The sequence below is a fragment of the Oncorhynchus nerka genome, linkage group LG6 (genome assembly GCF_034236695.1).
Source record: "Oncorhynchus nerka isolate Pitt River linkage group LG6, Oner_Uvic_2.0, whole genome shotgun sequence".
Classification (NCBI taxonomy): domain Eukaryota; kingdom Metazoa; phylum Chordata; class Actinopteri; order Salmoniformes; family Salmonidae; genus Oncorhynchus; species Oncorhynchus nerka.
Window position 1 is genome coordinate 46713532 of NC_088401.1, and position 22335 is coordinate 46735866.

Here is a 22335-nt window from a genome sequence, read left to right on the forward strand (position 1 = left end):
TAAAAATCGTTGGCTCAATTGAATCACGTTTTTTTATGCTATTCTTAAAAATGCCGTTTGCAGTGTTATTAGTGCAGAGCTTGCTGTCAGTGACAGGGAAAAACACAGTATGTTGCTGCAGTGTCATCAATGTGTGTGTTCCTGATGGAGTGCATTATATTGCTGAGTCACCTCAAGATTATCTGTGCTTATGCTGATGCAGAGATATTCTGCCCCATATTTCAGTTTGCTCGTGTCCTTTCCTGTCATTTTTTCCTGCAAATTCAATGTTTACTGCAAATTACCTCATTGTAATTCAACAGATTTACTGAGAATCTATAATCAATTGATGTAAGTCTGACAGAACATGTCAGCTGTATACAGGACTAGTCCTCTTGTGACTGTGGCACTAGACTAGTGACAGCCTTATCAGTAAGTGGCATGATTTAGAGGGACAGATAGACTGTACATTTCACAGAAACATTAGTTGCCATACATTTCCAATTCCACCCACATATTGTAAAAATGTCAGGCTGGGAGAGTAGGCAGAAGGGAATGTACTTTTTGTCTTTAGAGGGACACAAGAATTCTACTGCTGCTGGGGAACTGCAATGAAGTATATGCCTGAACTGCTGGAGTGATGGGCTTTAAGGTGGTTGTGTCTAGGCCCTCTGTAATAAAAAATATGGACCAAAATATTGACCAACTTCCTCTGTAAGCAGAAGCTTCAAACTTTAATTCACAACTTTAAAAATAACATTGTAGTACAAACATTGAGTTATTTTCCTGACCGGGTTTTACAACCTATCAAGTACCATACAACGGAATTTTAATTAATGAGTCACCGATGAATACCTCACTCCTTGGCCTGTGGAATTTAGCACAGTGTGTCTGTGTTTGTGTTGGTTAAGATGCCCAGTGAAAAAACAGAGGGTGTGTACCCACTGGCCCAGCTCTGCCTGCTGAGATAGATAAAGTTGGCTTTAGCCAGCGGTACGCACGGAAGCTGAGGGTGGGGTGGGGGGGGGGTATCTATTCCACACAGGAGGCTCAGATGGCCAGACAAGACCACGCACGCAGACCCATCAATGCTGCTGAATGGATCAACAGTTGACGTCTGTTAAGTGTGGTGGGGGACCCCCTTCAAGGTTTCATCACTGACTCTACAGTACAGTACATATGTATGTGCCCATTGCCTATTTAGGACTACGGTACAGATAGAGGGTGAGTGAAGACTGCTGAGAGATGACGGACCTGGAGGCATCGACAGTGGGTGACCCCCCTCCCCCATACATGATCTTCCTCCTGGTTTTCTTCTTCTTCATCACGGGCCTCCTGGGTTTCCTGGTCTGCCACCTTCTGAAGAAGAAGGGCTACCGCTGCAGGACAGGGGAGGAGGAAGATGAAGATGAGGAGGAGTGTGAGCAGAAACTGGGACCAGACAAGAATGGTAAGTATCTACCAGGGAAAACAAGGATCTGTCAGAAAGAGTTTTATATATTGGCTTTGATCTATCCATTGATGTCAGGATCGGGGATATGGCTTGAAGAAGTTAACAAGCGTCCACTATTGATTTTTGAGGCAGATATATATGGTATGTGTGACTTTTTTCAGAGGTGTCGGTTTTTATCCAAAGGGCCTTGGCCCTTTCATAAACAGGAAACAGAGGAACTCTGTTGTACTATTTAGTTTAAGAGGATGTTATTCAGCTTGAATTAAATTCATTCCTATGTCAACATTGGATACTCACAAAGAAGTCATATTTTCCATATTAAATGAAGCCGGCCCATCAGTGGATGCTTTAGTTGAAATAAACTACCTTAAAGGAGCTGTAGAATCGGTTGATTCACACAAACATAAATAAGCTCCTTTTAAAAATGGTTAAAACAGGGTTAAGGTTGACAACATTGAGAATTTCCTTTAATAATCTCGAATGATGACGGAGCAAGCTTGGGGGCAAGCTGCTTTGCCAGACTAGTTAAAACAGGGTTAAGGTCGACAACATTGATAATTTCCTTTAATAATCTCGAATGATGACGGAGCAAGCTTGGGGGCAAGCTGCTTTGCCAGACTAGTTAAAACAGGGTTAAGGTCGACAACATTGAGAATTTCCTTTAATAATCTCGAATGATGACGGAGCAAGCTTGGGGGCAAGCTGCTTTGCCAGACTAGTTAAAACAGGGTTAAGGTCGACAACATTGAGAATTTCCTTTAATAATCTCGAATGATGACGGAGCAAGCTTGGGGGCAAGCTGCTTTGCCAGACTAGTTAAAACAGGGTTAAGGTCGACAACATTGAGAATTTCCTTTAATAATCTCGAATGATGACGGAGCAAGCTTGGGGGCAAGCTGCTTCGCCAGACAATCTTTCATGTATTACAGATGATGAAGAAGAGGACCATCAAGACACTGTTGAACAAATCCTGAAGTGCATCATTGAAAATGAAGGTAGTAACTCGAGAAACAACACAATAGATACTAGATTTTATCAATATCTTAGGAATTACACTTTAAAATAAATGTGTATTTTTTGTGTTCTGTTTTGCCTTCTAGCCAACATGGAAGCCTTCAAGGAGATGCTAGGAAAACAGGATATTTGTGAACATCATGATCCTACGTATGTATAGCTAATACCAACTTTTTTTATTTGGTTATGCTATCTATTAGTCATGTAAGTGGATTCACATTCACCTTGTCTTAAAAATATACTGAAAATAAGTACACTTAAAATGTGAACTGTTTTGATTCATAAAATGTAAGCATAGCTTGTTCAAACATTAAGCCTCTTTTAGATATAAAACATTGATTTACATGATGTTTAGTTCATCTGACTGGCATTACTCCATGGTTGTATTATCACCCTTGGTGAAAGTCTTTTAGTGTGCAGAGCTACGGTAAACAAGCACCTTACTTCCTAAGATCACCAACTCTCTCAAGTAATACAGTCCTAGTCCCTTTTAGCACTTAAACAAACCTGTCTTTATGTGGTACATAATACATATGGTTCAAATGTAGGTCTTCTGTACTCGGTGTACTATACTACAGGTTTTTCCCTCCTTCTTTAGGGTGTGGAGTTTTCAGAGAGGCCACAATAATGGGTGTACATTTCACTGTGCCTGTAGTAGTCAGACTGAGTCTGGATAAAGTGTATTGTGTGTAGCTTGTATTTATCCTGGGACCAGATGGTAGCTTTACAGTGGCGTGCCCAGCTCCTCTGTTCCTGTGTCCCTGTAGACAGCTGTGTATGCAGTCAGTGTCTCTTACCTTGGGCTGCCTGTCCCATAGGGCCACCTGGCTTATTGTTGCCCTGCTGCATCCGCAGCTCTATTATGGGGTCTGATCTTTACTGCTGTGTTCTGAAGCAAAACACAAATAGCCTCTCAACATATTATACTATAACTGTATGCCAACGAAGTGTTGCTCACATCCATATAAAGCATTTGAGGAAGATACAGAACAAGAGAAAACATTTATTTTACTACTACCCACATCCATATAAATAAACAGTGGTGTAAAGTACTTAAGTAAAAACACTAAGGTACTACTAAAGTAGTTTTTTTGGGTATCTGTACTTTACTATTTATATTTTTTGACAACTTTTACTTTTACTTCACTACATTCCTAAAGAAAATAATTTACATAATTACATTTTAGACTTTTACTCAAGTAGTATTTTACTGGATGACTTCTACCTGAGTTATTTTCTATTAAGGTATCTTTACTTTTAATCAAGTATGACAATTGGATACTTTTTCCACCACTGCATATAAAGCATTCTAGGTTGAGATGATCGAGAGCATTTGAGAGAAACTCCGACCCAGTGATGTGCTGTGATAATATAGTTGTGATGTGCTACTAGCGTACTAGAGAAAGGAAAACTCATTTATGCTTTTTAATTAAATCCAGATTCTTATTTGGCACCTCTAGGTTGAGTGTTTTAGTGTTCCTGCCTGTGGCATTCGTTGGCCACCCATTCGTATTCTTCCCACACTCTCCTCTCTTAGCCAGCTTCAGCACAGCTACAGACACCTCCCCAGGGACGCTGTAGTCCTGATGGGAGGGAGGTCACGGACAGAGGCGGTCAGAGTCGGGAACCAAGGGACTAATAGATCACACTAGAGATTCATATTTCACAGACAGATTCCAATAAATATGCTATAAACCGGCAGCTGCTTCTTGGAAAAGTGTATTTGGCTTTGGATGTTTTTGCTTAGTCAGGGTTCTATGGTTCAGTGTGTTTGAATGGAAAATACATATGACAGAGTGATTCCTTCTTTGTCTTTCCGAAAGGTTACTGCGCAAAGAGAGCCTGGGGGGTATTCCACCTCATCACCACACCGTGCACTCTGGAGCCCAGCTTGACCACAAGTCCTGCACGCTCTGTGTGCAAGGGCGCTCCAAGAAGGCCCGACGCCGGAGCCGTGTACCTCGGACCATTAAGCCGAGAACGCCGGGAGAGAGGAGAGAGTCCACTGTGTTCGCTGTGGGAAGGTGAGTCACACTGAACTGCTAACTAATATTTGACAACACAATACATTCATATTTATTTATTTACACTCTTAGAAAAAGTGCTCCAATAGGGTTATTTGGCTGTCCTTATAGGAGAACCCTGTCTGGTTCCAGGTAGAACCCTTTTTGGGTTCCATGTAGAACCCTCTGTGGAAAGGTTTCTACATGGAATCCAAAAGAGTTCTACCTGGAACCAAAAGGGTTCTAGCTGGAACCAAAATGGTTTCCTCAAAGGGTTCTCCTATGGGGACAGCCAAAAAAACATTTTAGGTTGAAGATAGCACCCTTTTGGTTCCAGGTAGAACTCTTTTGGGTTCCAAGTAGAGCCCCTTCCACAGAGGAGTGTAGAGTGTAGCCAAGTAAGAGTGTAGCCAAGTATAGTTAAGTACACTGCTCAAAAAAATAAAGGGAACACTTAAACAACACAATGTAACTCCAAGTCAATCACACTTCTGTGAAATCAAACTGTCCACTTAGGAAGCAACACTGATTGACAATAAATTGCACATGCTGTTGTGCAAATGGCATAGACAACAGGTGGAAATTATAGGCAATTAGCAAGACACCCCCAATAAAGGAGTGGTTCTGCAGGTGGTAACCACAGACCACTTCTCAGTTCCTATGCTTCCTGGCTGATGTTTTGGTCACTTTTGAATGCTGGCGGTGCTTTCACTCTAGTGGTAGCATGAGACGGAGTCTACAACCCATACAAGTGGCTCAGGTAGTGCAGCTCATCCAGGATGGCACATCAGTGCGAGATGTGGCAAGAAGGTTTGCTGTGTCTGTCAGCGTAGTGTCCAGAGCGTTCCCCAGACCTGAATCCAATTGAGCACATCTGGGACATCATGTCTCGTTCCATCCACCAACGCCACGTTGCACCACAGACTGTCCAGGAGTTGGCGGATGCTTTAGTCCAGGTCTGGGAGGAGATCCCGCAGGAGACCATCCGCCACCTCATCAGGAGCATGCCCAAGCATTGTAGGAAGGTCATACAGGCACGTGGAGGCCACACACACTACTGAGCCTCATTTTGACTTGTTTTAAGGACATTACATCAAAGTTGGATCAGCCTGTAGTGTGGTTTTCCACTTTAATTTTGAGTGTGACTCCAAATCCAGACCTCCATGGGTTGATAAATTTGATTTCCATTGATAATTTGTGTGTGATTTTGTTGTCAGCACATTCAACTATGTAAAGAAAAAAGTATTTAATAAGAATATTTCATTCATTCAGATCTAGGATGTGTTATTTTAGTGTTCCCTTTATTTTTTTGAGCAGTGTATAAATAATGTAAAATTACTTATGTTAAGCAAACCAGACAGCCTCATTTTCTTGTTCTTTTAATTTACGGATAGCTAGGGGCATGCTCCAACACTAAAATATAATTTACAAACAAAGCATGTGCTTAGTGAGTCCACCAGATCAGAAACAGTAGGGATGACCAGGGATGTTCTCTTGATAGGTGTGTGATTTAGGCAATTCTTCTGTCCTGCTAAGCGTTCAAATTGCTTTTAGGTGTCAGGGAAAATGTATGGAGTAAAAACTAAATTTTACTTTAGGAATGTAGTGAAGTAAAAGTAGTCAGAAATATAAATAGTAAAGTACAGATACCCCAATAAACTACTTAAGTAGTACTTTCAAGTACTTTTACACCATTGAAACTGCTTTCATATATACTTCATTTAAAAAAAACTGCTACCAGGCTATCTTCAAATGAGTCGTGTGAGCATATTAGAGCAAAACAACCGACATGTACAATATATACACACAAGTATGTGGACACCCCTTCAAATGAGTGAATTTAACTATTTCAGCCACACCCGCTGCTGACAGGTGTATAAAATTGAGCACACAGCAATGCAATCTCCATAGACAAACATTGACAGTAGAATTACCTTATTTCAGCCACACCCGCTGCTGACAGGTGTATAAAATTGAGCACACAGCAATGCAATCTCCATAGACAAACATTGACAGTAGAATGACCTTAAGGAAGAGCTCACTGACTTTCAACGTGGCACCGTCACAGGATGCCACCTTTCCAACAAGTCAATTCATCAGATTTCTGCCCTGCTAAAGCTGCCCCGGTCAACTGTAAGTGCTGTCATAGTGAAGTGAAAACGTCTAGGATCAACAACGGCTCAGCCGCAAAGTGGTAGGCCACACAAACTCACAGAATGGGACCGCCAAGTGCTATTGCGCTTAAATAGGTTAAATAGAGTGTAAAAATCATCTGTCCTCGGTTGCAACACTCACTACCGAGTTCCAAACGGCCTCTTGAACAGTGGTGGGAAAAGTATCCAATTGTCATACTTGAGTAAAAGTAAAGGTACCTAAATAGAAAATGACTCAAGTAAAAGTGAAAGTCATTGAGTAAAATACTACTTGAGTAAAAGTCTAAAAGTATTTTGTTTTAAATGTATTTAAGTATCAAAAGTAAATGTAATTGCTATAATATACTTAAGTATCAAAAGTAAAAGTATAACTCATTTCAAATTCCTTATATTACGCAAACCAGACTGCACCATTAAGAAAAAAATTCCCCATTTTGTTATGTTACAGCCTTATTTTAAAATGGATTAAATTGTTTTTTCCTCATCAATCTACACACAATACCCCATAATGACAAAGCAAAAAAGTTTGATGTTTTTGCAAATGTATAAAAAAAAACTGAAATATAAAATGTACATAAGTATTCAGACCCTTTACTTAGTACTTTGTTGAAGCACCTTTGCCAGCAATTACAACCTCAAGTCTTCTTGGGTATGACGCTACAAGCTTGGCAAACCTGTATTTGGGGAGTTTCTCCCATTCTTCTCTGCAGGTCCTCTCAAGCTCTGTCAGGTTGGATGGGAAGTGTCGCTGCACAGCTATTTTCAGGTCTCTCCAGAGATATTTGATCGGGTTCAAGTCCGGGCCACACCCTGGCCACTCAAGGGCTTTTAGAGACTTGTTCCGAAGCCACTACTGCGTTGTCTTGGCTGTGTGCATAAGGTTGTTGTCCTCTTGGAAGGTGAACCTTTGCCCCAGTCTGAGGTCCTGAGTGCTCTGGAGCAGGTTTTCATCAAGGATCTCTAAGTACTTTGCTCTGTTCATCTTTCCTTTGATCCTGTTCCCCACAGCATGATGCTGTCACCACCATGCTTCACCGTAGGGATGGTGCCAGGTTTCCTCCAGATGTGACACTTGGTATTCAGGCCAAAGAGTTCAATCTTGGTTTCATCAAACCAGAGAAACTTGTTTCTCATGGTCTGAGAGTCCTTTAGGTGCCTTTTGGCAAATTCCAAGTGGGCTGCCATGTGCCTTTTAATGAGGAGTGGTTTTCTTCTGACCATACAAGTCTGATTGGTGGAGTGGTGTAGAGATGGTTGTCCTTCTGGAAGATTCTCCCATCTACACAGAGGAATTCTGGAGCTCTGTTAGTCAGGTTATTGGTCACCTCCCTGACCAAGGCCCTTCTCCCCCGAATACTTAGTTTGGCCGGGCAGCCAGCTCTAGGAAAAGTCTTGGTGGTTCCAAACATCTTCTATTTATGAATGATGTAGGCCACTCTGTTCTTGGGGTCCTTCAATGCTACAGACATCATTTGGTACCCTTCCCCAGATCTGTGCCCAAAAACAATCCTGTTTCGGAGCTCTACGGACATTTCGTTTGACCTCATTGCTTGGTTTTTGCTCTAACATACACTGTCAACTGTGGGACCATATATAGACAGGTGTGTGCCTTTCCAAATCATGTCCAATTAATTGAATTTACCACATGTGCACTCCAATCAAGTTGTAAAAACATCTCAAGGAGGATCAATGAAAACAGGATTCACCTGTTCAAGCTCAAGTTTGAGTCTCATAGCAAAATGGTCTTATATAAATAAGGTATTTCTGTTTAAAAATATTAATACACTTGCAACAATTTCTAAAAACCTTTTGCTTTGTCATTATGAGGTACCATGTGTACATTGATGAGGAAAAACATGTATTTAATACATTTTAGAATAATGCTGTAATGTAACAAAATATGGTAAAAGGGAAGGGGTCTGAATACTTTCCGAATGCACTGTAATTGACAAACAAATCATTTGTGTTTAGTGAGTCCATCAAATCAGAGGCAGGAGAGATGACCAGGGATATTCTCTTGATAAGTGTGTGAATTGGACCATTTTCCTGTCCTGCTAAGCTTTCAAATTGTAACTAGTACTTTTGGGTGTCAGGGAAAATGTATGGAGTAAAAAGTACATTATTTTCCTTAGGAATGTAGTGAAGTAAAAGTTGTCAAAAATATAAATAGTAAAGTAAAGTACAGATACCCACAAAAAACGACTTAAGTAGTACTTTAAAGTAATTTTACTTAAGTACTTTAGACCACTGCTCTGGAAGCAACATCAGAACTGAACTGAACAAGAACTGTTCACCGGGAGCTTCAGGAAATTGTTTTCCATGGCCTAGCAGCCGAACACAAGCCTAAGATCACCATGTGCAATGCCAAACATAGGCTGGAGTGGTGTAAAGCTCGCCGTAAAATTTGTAAAGTTTGTCAAGTTTGGTGGAGGAGGAATAATGGTCTGGGGCTTAGTTCCAGTGAAGGGAAATCTTAACGCTACAGCATAAAATGACATTCTAGATGATTCTGTGCTTCCAACTTTGTGGCAACAGTTTGGGGAAGGCCCTTTCCTGTTTCAGCATGACAATGCCCCCGTGTACAAAGCGAGGTCCATCCAAAAATGGTTTGTCGAGATTGGTGTGGAAGAACTTGACTAGTCTGCGCAGAGCCCTGACCTCAACCCCATCAAACACCTTTGGGATGAATTGGAATGCCGACTGCAAGCCAGGCCTAAGTCGCCCAACATCAGTGCCCGACCTCACCAATGCTCTTGTGGCTGAATGGAAGCAAGTCCCTGCAGCAATGTTACTACATCTCATGGAAAGCCTTCCCAGAAGAGTGGAGGCTGTTATAGCAGCAAAGGGGGACCAACTCCATATTAATGCCCATGAGTTTAGAATGAGATGTTAGACTAGCAGGACCAGGTGTCCACATACTTTTGGTCATGTAGTGTATGTGTTCGAAAAGACCGATTTCCGGGATGTGTCCTGGTCTGATAGACACCGATCTGCCACCTTCCACCGCAGATGCTGATATCTCTAGCTTAAACTGACAGATTTTGATGTTTTTATTGTGCTCATTCGACTCTAGGGGGTTTAGGATTTAGGATTCAGAGGCCTTTGTGTTTGTGTTTAAGTACTTTACATGTGTACAGTTATGCTATGTAATGTCCTTATCGTAGTGATGTACTTAATAGAGGTCCGTATACCTACAGGTTCCGAGTCACCCACATGGACAAAAAGGATCAGGGGTCTGGCGACCAGTTAGACCAATCAGAGGCTCTGGATAGTGAGAAGGGGGATGAGGACGACCCCCAGAGGAAGGAGGGGTACAACCTGCGGAGCATGTTCAAAGACGTCAAAACGGACAGCACCAATGGTGTGGTTCCCATCGTGGCCAAGCGGAAGAAGAGTCTGGTTCTGTTCTCCCCACGCAGAGGTAGTGATCCAGTGGGGGCCAAAGTGCCACTGAGCCAGCCCATGGTAGAAGAGGAACCCCTCTTCACTGCTCCAGTGCAGACCTCCAGCCCTGTGAAGATCCTGTCGTCCCAGCCCAGCCTGGACTCTGGTGCACCTGACGACACTGAGATGGCTCCTGTTAAAATGTACCCTACTAGGGTCACTTTTGTAGTGTCCCCCACAGAGAGTCCCGTACCAGTCTCTCCCAACACGAGTCCAAGAGGCGTCTCCCCTCTAACACCCCCAATGCAAGATTCCCCCACCACCACCCCAGTACAAGTCACCCCCATGACCCCTGAGATATTACCCCTTACCCAAGGCTCGTATAATAACCCTAGTCTTAGCGCCTTAAATGTCTCTCTTACCCCTACCCCTGTACAAGCCTCTCCAACCTCTAACCTCTTGAATGTCTCACCTGACCTGTCCTCCAGAAATGTGTCCCCCTCCCCTACTCATTTAAATGTTTATCCTACCCCTTTCCCCATACAAGTCTCCCCTGGCCAGTCGTCCAGAAAAGTGTTTTCTTCCTCTAGCCCGTTAAATGTCTCTCCTGCCCCTACCCCCTTAATGGTGTCCCCCACCACTCTACCCCGTAGCATTCTAAAGAATACTACTACTTTTGTCAAGGTGGACGAAACCTCACCAACCACGAAAGGGCCAGAGGACAAGTTTGAGAGCCTTGCTACTGTCAGGGCTGACAAAGTTTCTCCCACTGCTGTTCCTGTGAAAGTCTGCCCCACTGTGGACCCCATGAAAGTCTCCCCCACCACGGCTTCCATGAAAGTCTCTCCCACCTCAACCTCCGTCAAGATCTCCCCCACCAGCGGAGACCCTTTAGAGGACAAGCTGGAGGTAGGGAGTGTTACCATAGTCAAAGCCAGCCCGGACAGTCAGATGGAGTTCTATGTGGTGCGTACGGCTGAGTTAATGAAGGAGGAGGAAGAGGAGGACCCTGCTGTGGCTCAGAGCACCCCAGAGAAAGGGAAGGATGATGAGGTGGAGATGGAGGGCATACAGGACTGTCGGGTCAGCCAAGAGGAGGGTGTGTCTCTGGAGGAGAAGAGATCAGTGCACAGTCAGCACAAGTGGTGAAAGAGAGAGAGAGAAAGAGAGATAGAGAGAGGACACGCTGGGATGGGGGAGGGGGAAAGACTGGCCACACCCAACTGTGACAAACGGATATATTGCAATACTACGGAGCTAAACCGAACCAGGCCATGGCAAAACTGAACTATACGAGACTGAGACAGGCTGTCTGGAACCAACTAGACCTTGACATGGCTTTAAAACGGCGGGGGCATACCAGCAAGGCTGTGATTTATTAATTGATATAGACAAGTTGTGGTTAGCTAAGCACTGGCACCTTATATCCAGATGTATTGATATTAAAGGCTTGCATAATGTGGCTAACAGCACTGCTACAGTACTACTTCTATTATCAACAGACAGTGCAAGCCCAGGCCTCCATCTACAAGTGCACTTTTTTTGAAAACACTGCTCACAGACTGCATTTTACAACAATCAACTTTAACCCCAACAACAATCAACTACACCACAGTGTAAATCGACCAACAGCAAATAACGGGTAATATCTGTGTATTCTAATTTATTGTCAGTCCGATCTCTAACTCTTCTACATCAGCGGGGGCTGCTGAGCGGAGGACGGATCATAGTAATGGATGGAACGGAATAAATGGAATGGTATCAAACATGTGGTTTCCATGTGTTTTATAACATTCCATGTACTCCATTCCAGCCATTATTATGAGCCGACCTCCCCTCAGCAGCCTCCAATGTTCTATAGAGTTGAAGTCGGAAGTTCACATACACCTTAGCCAAATACATTTAAACTCAGTTTTTCACATTTCCCTGACATTTAATCCAAGTAAAAATTCCCTGTCTTAGATGAGTTAGCATCACCACTTTATTTTAAGAATGTGAAATGTCAGAATAATAGTAGAGAGAATGATTTATTTAAGCTTTTATTTCTTTCATCACATTCCCAGTGGGTCAGAAGTTTACATACACTGAATTAGTATTTGGTAGCATTGCCTTTAAATTGTTTAACTTGGGTCAAAAGTTTTGGGTAGCCTTCCACAAGCTTCCCACAATAAGTTGGGTGAATTTTGGCCCATTCCTCCTGACAGAGCTGGTGTAACTGAGTCAGGTTTGTAAGGCCTCCTTGCTCACACACGCTTTTTCAGTTCTGCCCACAAATTTTCTATGGGATTGAGGTCAGGGCTTTGTGATGGCCACTCCAATACCTTGACTTTGTTGTTCTTAAACCATTTTGCCACAACTTTGGAAGTATGCTTGGGGTCATTGTCCATTTGGAAAGCCCATTTGCGACCAAACTTTAACTTCCCGAATGATGTCTGGAGATGTTGCTTCACCAGTCCCTCTTGCATCAAAGCACGCCACAACATGATGCTGCCACCCCCGTGCTTCACGGTTGGGATGGTGTTCTTCGTCTTGCAAGCCTACCCATTTTTCCTCCAAACATAACAATGGTCATTATGGCCAAACAGTTATATTTTTGTTTCATCAGGCCAGAGGACATTTCTACAAAATGTAGGATCTTTGTCCCCATGTGCAGTTGCAAACCGTAGCCTGGATTTTTATGGCAGTTCGGAGCAGTGGCTTCTTCCTTGCTGAGTGGCCTTTCAGGTTATGTCGATATAGGACTCGTTTTTACTGTGGATATAGATACTTTTGTGCCGGTTTCCTCCAGCACAAGGTCCATTGCTGTTGTTCTGGGATTGATTTGCACTTCTCACACCAAAGTACGTTCATCTGTAGGAGACAGAATGCATCTCCTTCCTGAGCGGTATGACGGCTGCATGGTCTCATGGTATTTATACTTGCATACTATTGTTTGTACAGAATAACGTGGTACCTTCAGGCGTTTGGAAATTGCTCCCAAGGATGAACCAGACTTTTGGAGGTCAACATTTTTTCTGAGGTCTTGGCTGATTTCTTTTAATTTTCCCATGATGTCAAGCAAAGAGGCACTGAGTTTGAAGGTAGACCATGAAATACATCCACAGGTGCACCTCCAATTGACTCAAATTATGTCAATTAGGCTATCAGAAGCTTCTAAAGCCATGACACCATTTTATGGAATTTTCCAAGCTGTTTAAAGGCACAGTCAACTTAGTGTATGTAAACTTCTGATTCACTGGAATTGTGATACAGTTAATTATAAGTGAAATAATCCGTATGTAAACAATTTTTTGAATAATTTGCTGTGTCATGCACAAAGTAGATGTCCTAACCGACTTGCCAAAACTATATAGTTTGTTAACAAGAAATTTGTGGAGTGGTTGAAAAGCAAGTTATAATGACTCCAACCTAAGTGTATGTAAACTTCCGACTTCAACTGTATATACCATACTATGGAATTAGAGCCAGAAACTGCCTATGAGTAACTCAAGGTTCCCTTTCAGTTGGTCACTCGGTATAACATACTATGAGGAGTCACCTGAAGAAACTAAAAACACGCCCAACGGGCCAATAAATGCAAAGTCCGCCCTCAGAAGCCCCAACTTTCCTAGCCATAACACCTGGGTTCGTATTAATTTCCTCAATTCTCCGCTCTTCAGCTCACCTGAAGGAGAACTTGTCACTCGATTTACAAGCACACAAAGATTACTGGTTTCGGCTCTGTACTCGTCCCCCAAGATTTTGCGAGTTTTGGGTCTTGGTATCGGTTTTTGTGTTAGCTAAAAGCTAATTACTTTCTGCTCTGCTTGTGTAGCTAATGCTTCGTTGCTTGAATAGGTTTTGTGTTTGCAAAAAGCCGACTACCTCTGCTGTGCTTGTGTAGCAAGTGCTTCCTTGCTTAAGTAAGATGGTCAAAAAGGCTAACCTGCTGGATTTGAACCTCCGACCATGACCATATGATTTCACAATGAAATTGAAAGATACTCACAAGTGCTGTCCTGTTTGCCTGGGGTGGACACATACACTCAGGCTGCCTTGGCATGGACTAGTTCGTGTGACCGGTGTCACCGGCTGAATTTAGACTGAATTTAGACTCTATTGTATGTTGACTTCTTAGATTGGGGTTACTGAAGAAGTCCCTTTCTTAAAAAAAAAATTAACAATTATGGCGGCCTGAGAGAGAGGGGCTGTTTTGTTGGTTGGAATTGTTACCCTCCGTCATGCAGGGGCCTGGGGTTCAATTCCCCGATGGGCAACCCAGCCAAGCTATGGGCTAGTTGGCTGGGTTCTCTTCTTCCCTGAAGGGCAACCGCATTCTGGAAAGGATGTGGTGTCTCTGACTGGTTCTGGGGGGTTTTCAGAGAAGGAGGTGGATGAGCTAGCTCAGGCAGCTTCATGTTTCTACCACGGATGTCACGTTGAGCTGCAGAGCAGTGGCCGGCGGTATGGCTCTCCTTCGCAACGGAGGTAGCCCAGGTTGGGGAAAGTTTTACCACCTGTGATGACTGCGATAAAGTGTCACTTGACTCTCTTTACGTTTTTTTACTTGAAATAACTCACATTCAGCCAAGTTGCATGAAATGTGGAACTGTTTTAGAGGGGGCACGTTTCGCTTTCATGCTAGTATGGAACGCTAGTTAGCCACCTGGCCTCTGAGGCAAACAGAGAGGCTAATCCTTGTCCTTTGCTCCCAAATAGAGCACGGCTTGCATGCTAGTTGGTCATAAATAACCTATCGGAGCCGGGAGAATGAGTTTTGGGAAAGCCAATTTCGCCGAAGGAGTGTTTGGCTCAGCAATGGAGTCCATGCAGTCCCGTTCCTAGAAGAAGCAAAAGCAGGAAGTAGAAGTGCTTTCCTGCTGGGAAAAAGCATGTGAACGCCCGTCCAACTCTATGACTAGAAGACTCGGTTATGATATCTGGACCCAAATCTTTTTCATATGCAGGGCCTCGATGTCATGCACCACTGAGAATGACAAACAAGGGCACTTTATTTTGTTTGTCAATGGTGACGTTGTGCATTTGCATTTTGGTAATTTGGTGGACGCTCTTATCCAGAGCAACTTGCAGTAATGAGTGCAATACTTCTACCCAAGGGTCTATGGTGTCCAAGGGTATCAAAAGTATGGTATCACCCATATGTGAGCATAAATCAGTCTCTTCAGTCAGACACAAGGTTGTCGGGAGTGGTGGCTGTGAGAGGACATGACAAAATAACCACATTATCCCAGTCCTCAAGGTGGTGCTCCACCCCTGCAGATGACAATGTATGGGAGGTTGGCCGTGTGCTCCGCCCAGTGGTGGGCTGGTGAGGCGTCACCATGGGTGTGTCCTAGCGCCTGTAGTGGGCTATTCGGTTGGTTCTCGTGTTAGAAGTACAGAGCGGTTGGTATAGCCGGTATTCCCAAGTTCCTAAGAGCAATGGAACACTGCATCAAATCCTGGACTTGTGTGGTTTGGACAAGCACCTTAAGGTGTACAAGTTCAAAATACTCACGCTTCTGCGGCTACTAGAGTCGAGGCTTCACTGCAATTGGTTCACGTAGCTACTCGTCTGGATGCATCTCGCCATTGCCATCAGTTGCTGAAGATATCCCCATCGTGCCTGAGGGTGTTAACTCCTTAGAGAACCCTGCGACTGTTGTTGCCATTGGCTGGGTAGTGTCCTGCAGGGTGATCACAACAGACGCATCCTCACTGGGATGACAAGCGCTGTGTGTGGGCTACTCGGAAAGTGGGATTTGGTTGATAGCGCTAAGGGCGCTGCATATCAATTACCTGGAGCTACTGGCTGTTTTGCTGGCACTGAGGCGCTTTCTTCCGATATTGGAGGGCCAGCATGTGTTGGTAAGTTCTGACAACACTCTCTCTCTTGAACCTGGCTCATTATCTGCTCATAGGGAGTAATGGGCATTTCCTGTTGCTCAGGGTGACATGCCTTCCAGATCTCTCAACGTGGGTGTGGATCTACTTTCCAGGGTGGGTCCTCTCTCAATGGAGTGGAAACTTCACCCCTCGGTGGTTGCCCAGATATGGGATCTGTTCGGCAAGGCCGACGTAGATCTTTACACATTGTGAGAAAACCACTCATTGTTGCTTGTTCTTCTCAATAAAGGATCTGGGGAATGAATACTTTGGCACATCAGTGGCCTCGGGTTTGGCTTTATGCTTTTCCTCCGGTGGACCTCATTCAGGCCACCTTGAAAGGGTCTGTCAGGAGTGTCTGTTGTTGATTCTGGGGGCCAGACAACCCTGGTTCCCATCATTCACCTGTGGAGAGTTCTGTGTTGTCTGTATCTGTTGTCCCAGGTGCACGATATGTTTGGTATACACAACTGTAGATATGAAATATGTGGGTTTGGCCCCTGAAAGGCTGAAATTGGCGGCTAGGGGTTTATACCCTCGAACTTGATTATGACTTTACAGTCGGGCACGAGCTTCCTCTAACGTCTAAGTTGTGTGCGTTTAAGAGTTGGTGTAAGATTAAAGGATTTTCTCCTTTACAGAGCTTTGGTGGACATGTTGGTGTTCTTGCAAGAGCTTTATGAGCAGGGCATTTCTTTTCTACACTATAAGTTTGTGGCAGCCATCTTAGCGTGTCATGTAGGGATTGATGGCTCTACCCCGGGGTTTCATCCTCTGGTGGTGCGGTTCCTGAAAAGCGTGCGTCGGCTCAGACCAGTGTCTAAGTCTATGGCACCGACCTGGGACCTGGATTTGGTCCTGGACACATTGTGTGAGCCTCTTTTTGAACCATCGGAGTCTGTGGACCTGAAGGTCCTTTCCTACAAGACTGTCCTGCTTATGGCCTTGGCGGCAAAGTGCGTTGGGGCGATCTCCACACGCTATCAGTACACCCTTCCTGTTTGGAGTTTGCGCCTGCAAGGTGGTGTTACGTCCTAATGCATCTTTTGCTCCTAACGGTTAACCCTAATTCCTACAGCTTTTCAGCTGTTCCCTGTCTCACCTCCTCCGTTTGCTTCCAGCGAACAAAGGAAGTTGCATGGCCTGTGTCTGGTGCGTGCTTTACGCACATACAGTATATGGATAGGATCAAGGATATCCATGTTTGTGACCAGTTTTTTGTCTGTTTCGCTAATCCAGCTTGGGGTAGGTTGCTTTCATCTTTCTCATTGGATTGTGGAGGCTATCTAATTGGCATGTACAGCAAAAGACAAGGGTTTACCTAGCGGTGTGCATCCTCGCTCCGTTATGGGTGTGGCTGTGTCTTGGGCATTGTTCAGGGGAATTATGATTCTTGATATCTGTGCTGCAGCGAGTTGGGGTTCCCCACAGGCCTTTGTGAGGTTTTATCTGTTGGACATAACTGCTCCCAGTGTGATTCATAGTGTTCTTATGGCTGGGTCCGGGAGTTAGACAGAGCGCAGATTGTGCATTTATCCGGGTTGCTACAGTTTCCTTGTGGGTTTGAGCCTTGGACTGCCGTGGTTCGTTGATGAGGCGGCACACAAATGCTAATTTTCAAGTCACAGCAGATGCCCTGTTGGTTTGGACTTGCGGCTCCTTGTGAGTTCTGGCATTCCAGACTCCTTGGGTCTCTGTGGGAGCCTTTTTGGAACCGGTAAGGTCTACGGACTTGGGCCGCCTTGGTCGATGTTAGGCAGCGTTTTGTCCGGGTTACCACAGTTTTCCTGTGGATTTGAGCCTTGGGCTGCCAAATGCAATATGCATTTGTCAGGCAGCGGCAGGTAGAATTGGGCCAGTAGTGGTTAGAGCGTTGAGCCAGTAACCAAAAGGTAGTTGGGTCGAATACCCGACCCTGTAAAACAACACATTTCACTGCACCTATCCGGTGTACAATACGTGACAATAAAACATCTATTTTTTAGGGTTACCACAATTCCCTGTAGATTTGAGCCTTGGGCTCTGGTCAATGCTATGCAGTGCGCGTGTGCGCTTTACCAAGTCACGACAGGTGTTCTGTTGTTTTGGACTTGCAGTGCCTTGTACAAGTTATGACATTTCAGGCTCGTAAGGTAAATAAGTATTGTTCTTGGAACCGTGGGGTCTATGCAGTGGCAGCGTGTCAGTGCGCATAACCAAGTTGCTGCAGGTTCTGGTTATCTATATGGGGCTCTGACAGTTCAGGCCTCATGAGGCTCTGACAGGTCATGTCTCTCGGATAAGTGTTAGGGAAAAATATGGCTTCTATAACCCCTTTCTGGAGCCTGTGGAACCTTGGTGCTTGGGCTGCCGTGGGCCTCCTAGTTTGGTACCCCCTGAGCCGGCTTTTGGTATGAGTGTATGTCCCCATAGTATGTTATGCCGAGTGACCGACTGAAAGGGAATGTACAGTTATGAATATAACTAATGTTTCCTAAAGGAAGGAACGAGGTGTAACATATTTTGGCCCTGTGCCCCGTCAGGGTGATTGGGCTCGCTGTAGTGGTACTGATTTGAGGAAATTAATGCAAGCCCCGGTGTTATAGCCAGGAAGGCGGGGCTACCGAGAGTGGACTCTGTATTCATTGGCCCGTTGGGTGTTTTTAGTTTGCTTCAGGTGTGATTGGTCGTCGACTCTCCATAGTATGTTTTTAATTTTTTACTTTAGTTTATTTAGTAAATATTTTCTTAACTCTATTTTCTTAAAACTGCATTGTTGGTTAAGGACTTGTAAGTAAGCATCACGGTAAGGTGACCTCACTATACCTGTTGTATTCAGCGCATGTGACAAATAAAATGTAATTTTATTTGTATGTTATACCTCATACCCTCCTTCAGGGAACAGTAGTTATATTCATAAATGTACGTTTTTATCTAGCCATCTGAAATAAATAGTCCTTAAACAACTATAACAAATACTCAATCATATTTCAGTCTGAATAGTGCTATTAGCTAATGACTTTTAGAATAAAATGTTAAGGTACTGGAACATATTATTATTGTTGTTTATTTGTTTACTTGGAAGCATACAGGAGCAGCGTACAATCCGAAGTATTATTCTGATCCTATTTTAGAAATTATATAGAAATCATAGGCCAGCACTGTAGTTGATAAAAACACATCATTAGGATGCTAGTTTATTTATTGTGATTCACAGTATTCATTTGTTTGGAAGTAATTTGTTTACAGTCAGGGTGACCTCACTATTCCCACTGGACTACATACTCTTTGGCAAAGAAAACACTCAGATGCTAATAGTTAGAAGAAAAAGAAAAAAAACATATTTTCAGGGGTGTATTTACAAGGAACGTAGTAGAAGCAAAAGGGCCGAAACATGGAGGGACCTACCTGATATTGTCCAATGAGAAAGGTTTGTTATTGTTTTCCGTTGCAAAGCATTTTGCTACTGTGTGCACTAATGAATATCCCCCAGGTCTGTAGTAGTGAACAGTGTTTCCCTCTATTGTATACACACAGCACACATCTCACCTCTTCTCGCTCATCGATTCCCATTTCTTCTCACTATACTTCATAATTTTAACAAAATGCCAATGTGATTTTTAGGCTATTTACACAGACAGCCAAATTCAGATCTTTTGCCCAATTATGTGAAAAAGATCTGATTGGTCAAAAGGCAAATTAGTGGCAAAAGATCAGAATTGGGCTGCCTGTGTAAACGCAGCCTTGATGTGAAACATATTCTATGTCAAGAAGGCATCAAGGCTGTGTAATTCTTTTTGCACAACATATGTCTTTATTGTTATGCAGAGAATACGGTTTTAGCCATGCGATGACAATATTCCTGAGCTTTACTTGACTTTATGGAAATAATGTGCACTGTTGAATACCAGTTTATTTCATCTAGATTTGCTTCCTTAATGTCAACAGGGATGTAATTGAATATTCGTTGAAAGTGATGACATCGGTGTCAATTTACTACAAATGCATTGCACTTGTGTAAGGTGTAAGGTTTTGATGTGACTAAATCATTAATTGAATACTTGTTTTGAAAACAAATGTATGATTTTTGTTTTGTCAAGGAAGCAAATGCCAGGTTAAATGACTGTGATCCACTTCAGAATGTAAAGGGTTGATCAGATATGAATGGGATTGTTTGTGTAGCCTTGTAGAGATAGTATAAACATTTAAAATGATAATACGCAATAAAGAACAGCTAACATAACAGCGCTTAAATGCATTAGATATACTGTTTATTTTCATATACATCAGTGGTGTGAAATGGTCAAGAAATGAAGAGCTTACTATATACTGTATGCCACAGGCATAAATGTTTCACCAGCAAATAGTACTGTCACTACACGTGTGAATGGTAATATGGTTACAGCTCCACCAAGCACAGAATATGACTGATTTCAATTAAGATTTAATGTTTTCAAATGAACTGGTAAACAAAAGCACACTAATCAAAGCAATATTTTTGTTACCTACATTTGGTCCCTTCTGCTGTTTATGGCTGCTACATGTATTACCAGTTCACAGCAATTACCTAACTCCTCAAGTAGTCTCACTCTGTGTCCATTGAGTTTAAACTATATCTAAATGTGTTTGTAGCGGCCTTAGAATCATATATTGCATGTGTCTTAATTGACAGAAGCTGGAAAAACATAAGGTAAACATACATGTACAGAACCAGTTTGAACACACCTACTCATTCAAGGGTTGTTCTTTATTTTTACAATTTTCTACATTGTAGAATAATAGTGAAGACATCAAAACTATGAAATAACACATATGGAATCATGTAGTAACCAAAAAAGTGTTAAACAAATCAAAATATATTTTATATTTGAGATTCTTCAAAGTAGCCACCCTTTGCCTTGATGACAGCTTTGCACACTCTTGGCATTCTCTCAACCAGCTTCACCTGAAATTATTTTCCAACAGTCTTGAAGGAGTTCCCACATATGCTGAGCACTTGTTGGCTGCTTTTCCTTCACACTGCGGTCCAACACATCCCAAACCACCTCAATTGGGTTGAGGTTGGGTGATTGTGATGGCTAGGTCTTCTGATGCAGCACTCCTTCACTCTCCTTCTTGGTCAAATAGCCCTTACACAGCCTGGAGATGTGTTGTATCATTGTCCTGTTGAAAAACAAATGATAGTCCCACTAAGCTCAAACCAGTTGGGATGGCGTATCGCTGCAGAATGCTGTGGTCGCCATGCTGGTTAAGTGTACCTTATTCTAAATATATCACTGACAGTGTCACCAGCAAAGCACTCCACACCTCCTCCATTCTTCACGGTGGGAACCACACATGCGGAGATCATCCGTTCACCTCCTCTGCATCTCACAAAGACACAGTGGTTGGAACCAAAAATCTCAAATTTATCAGACCAAAGGACAGATTTGCACCAGTCTAATGTCCATTGCTCATTTTTCTTGGCCCAAGCAAGTCTCTTCTGCATATTGGTGTCCTTTAGTAGTGGTTTCTTTGTAGCAATTTGACCATGGAGGCCTGATTTACACAGACTCCTCTGAACAGTTGATATTGAGATGTGTCTGTTACTTGAATTCTGTGAAGCATTTATTTGGGCTGCAATCTGAGTTGCAGTTAACTCTAATGAACGTATCCTTTTCAGTAGAGGTAACTATGGGTCTTCCTTTTTTGTGGTGGTCCTCATGAGAGCCAGTTTCATCATAATGCTTGATGGTTTTTGCGACAGCACTTGAAGAAACTTTCAAAGTTTTTTTTCAGGATTTTCTGGATTGACTGACCTTCATGTCCTAAAGTAATGATGAACTGTCATTTCTCTCTGCTTATTTGAGATGTTCTTGCCATAATATGGACTTGGTCTTTTACCAAATAGGACTATCTTCTGTATACCACCCCTACCTTGTCACAAAAAAACTGATTGGCTCAAATGCATTAAAAAGGAAACTAATTCCAAAAATTAACTTTTAACAAGGCACACCTGCATTCCAGGTGACTACCTCTCGAAGCTGGTTGACAGAATGCTAAGAGTGTGCAAAGAAGAATCAAAAACAAAGAAGAATCAAAAATATAAAATATATTGTGATTTGTAGAACACTTTTTTGGTTAATACATGATTCCATGTGTTATTTCATAGTTTTGATGTCTTCACTATTATTCTACAATGTAGAAAATGGAAATAAAAATAAACACAAACCCTTGAATGAGTAGGTGTGTCCAAACTTTTGACTGATACTATATACTATTAATCAACGACCTGATGATTTGAGTATGTCTCAAATGTGAAAATGCAGCTGTACAACAAACAATTATTAAGGAATCAAAGTATATATTAAAGTTATGAATTTTATCTTGTGTCCATATTACTAATTTTGCAGTTTACTTGCTTTTAACACAATTTAGGAGTGTAATTCTGATGAGAACATTGCTTTTTGATACTCATCCTGTAATACATTGGTAAGATATTAATAAGCGTAAACACACACGCCAG

The 22335-nt window shown here is 42.8% G+C and overlaps 1 protein-coding gene across 2 annotated transcripts; it reads left to right on the forward strand.

Annotated features, from left to right (window-relative positions):
- The first annotated feature begins 1022 nt into the window (after window positions 1–1022).
- LOC115130486 (serine/arginine repetitive matrix protein 1-like) lies at window positions 1023–22194 on the forward strand. 2 transcript variants are annotated; one of them, XM_065019582.1, is made up of 5 exons: window positions 1023–1429; window positions 2317–2427; window positions 2533–2596; window positions 4270–4470; window positions 9800–22194. In XM_065019582.1, the coding sequence occupies exons 1-5, from the start codon at window positions 1225–1227 to the stop codon at window positions 11133–11135; spliced, it is 1917 nt and encodes a 638-aa protein (XP_064875654.1). In that variant the 5' UTR covers window positions 1023–1224; the 3' UTR covers window positions 11136–22194. The 2 variants fall into 2 exon arrangements, with proteins under 2 accessions (XP_064875654.1, XP_064875655.1); XM_065019583.1 differs by having other exon boundaries at window positions 2362–2427.
- The last annotated feature ends 141 nt before the right edge of the window (window positions 22195–22335 follow it).

Bases quoted from the DNA above. Each gene is read 5' to 3' on its own strand.
- LOC115130486 (XM_065019582.1), top strand. From the start codon at position 1,225: ATGACGGACCTGGAGGCATCGACAGTGGGTGACCCCCCTCCCCCATAC. The intron at 2,597-4,269 runs GTATGTATAGCT...TCTTTCCGAAAG, and splicing joins TGTGAACATCATGATCCTAC to GTTACTGCGCAAAGAGAGCC. The intron at 4,471-9,799 runs GTGAGTCACACT...GTATACCTACAG, and splicing joins ACTGTGTTCGCTGTGGGAAG to GTTCCGAGTCACCCACATGG.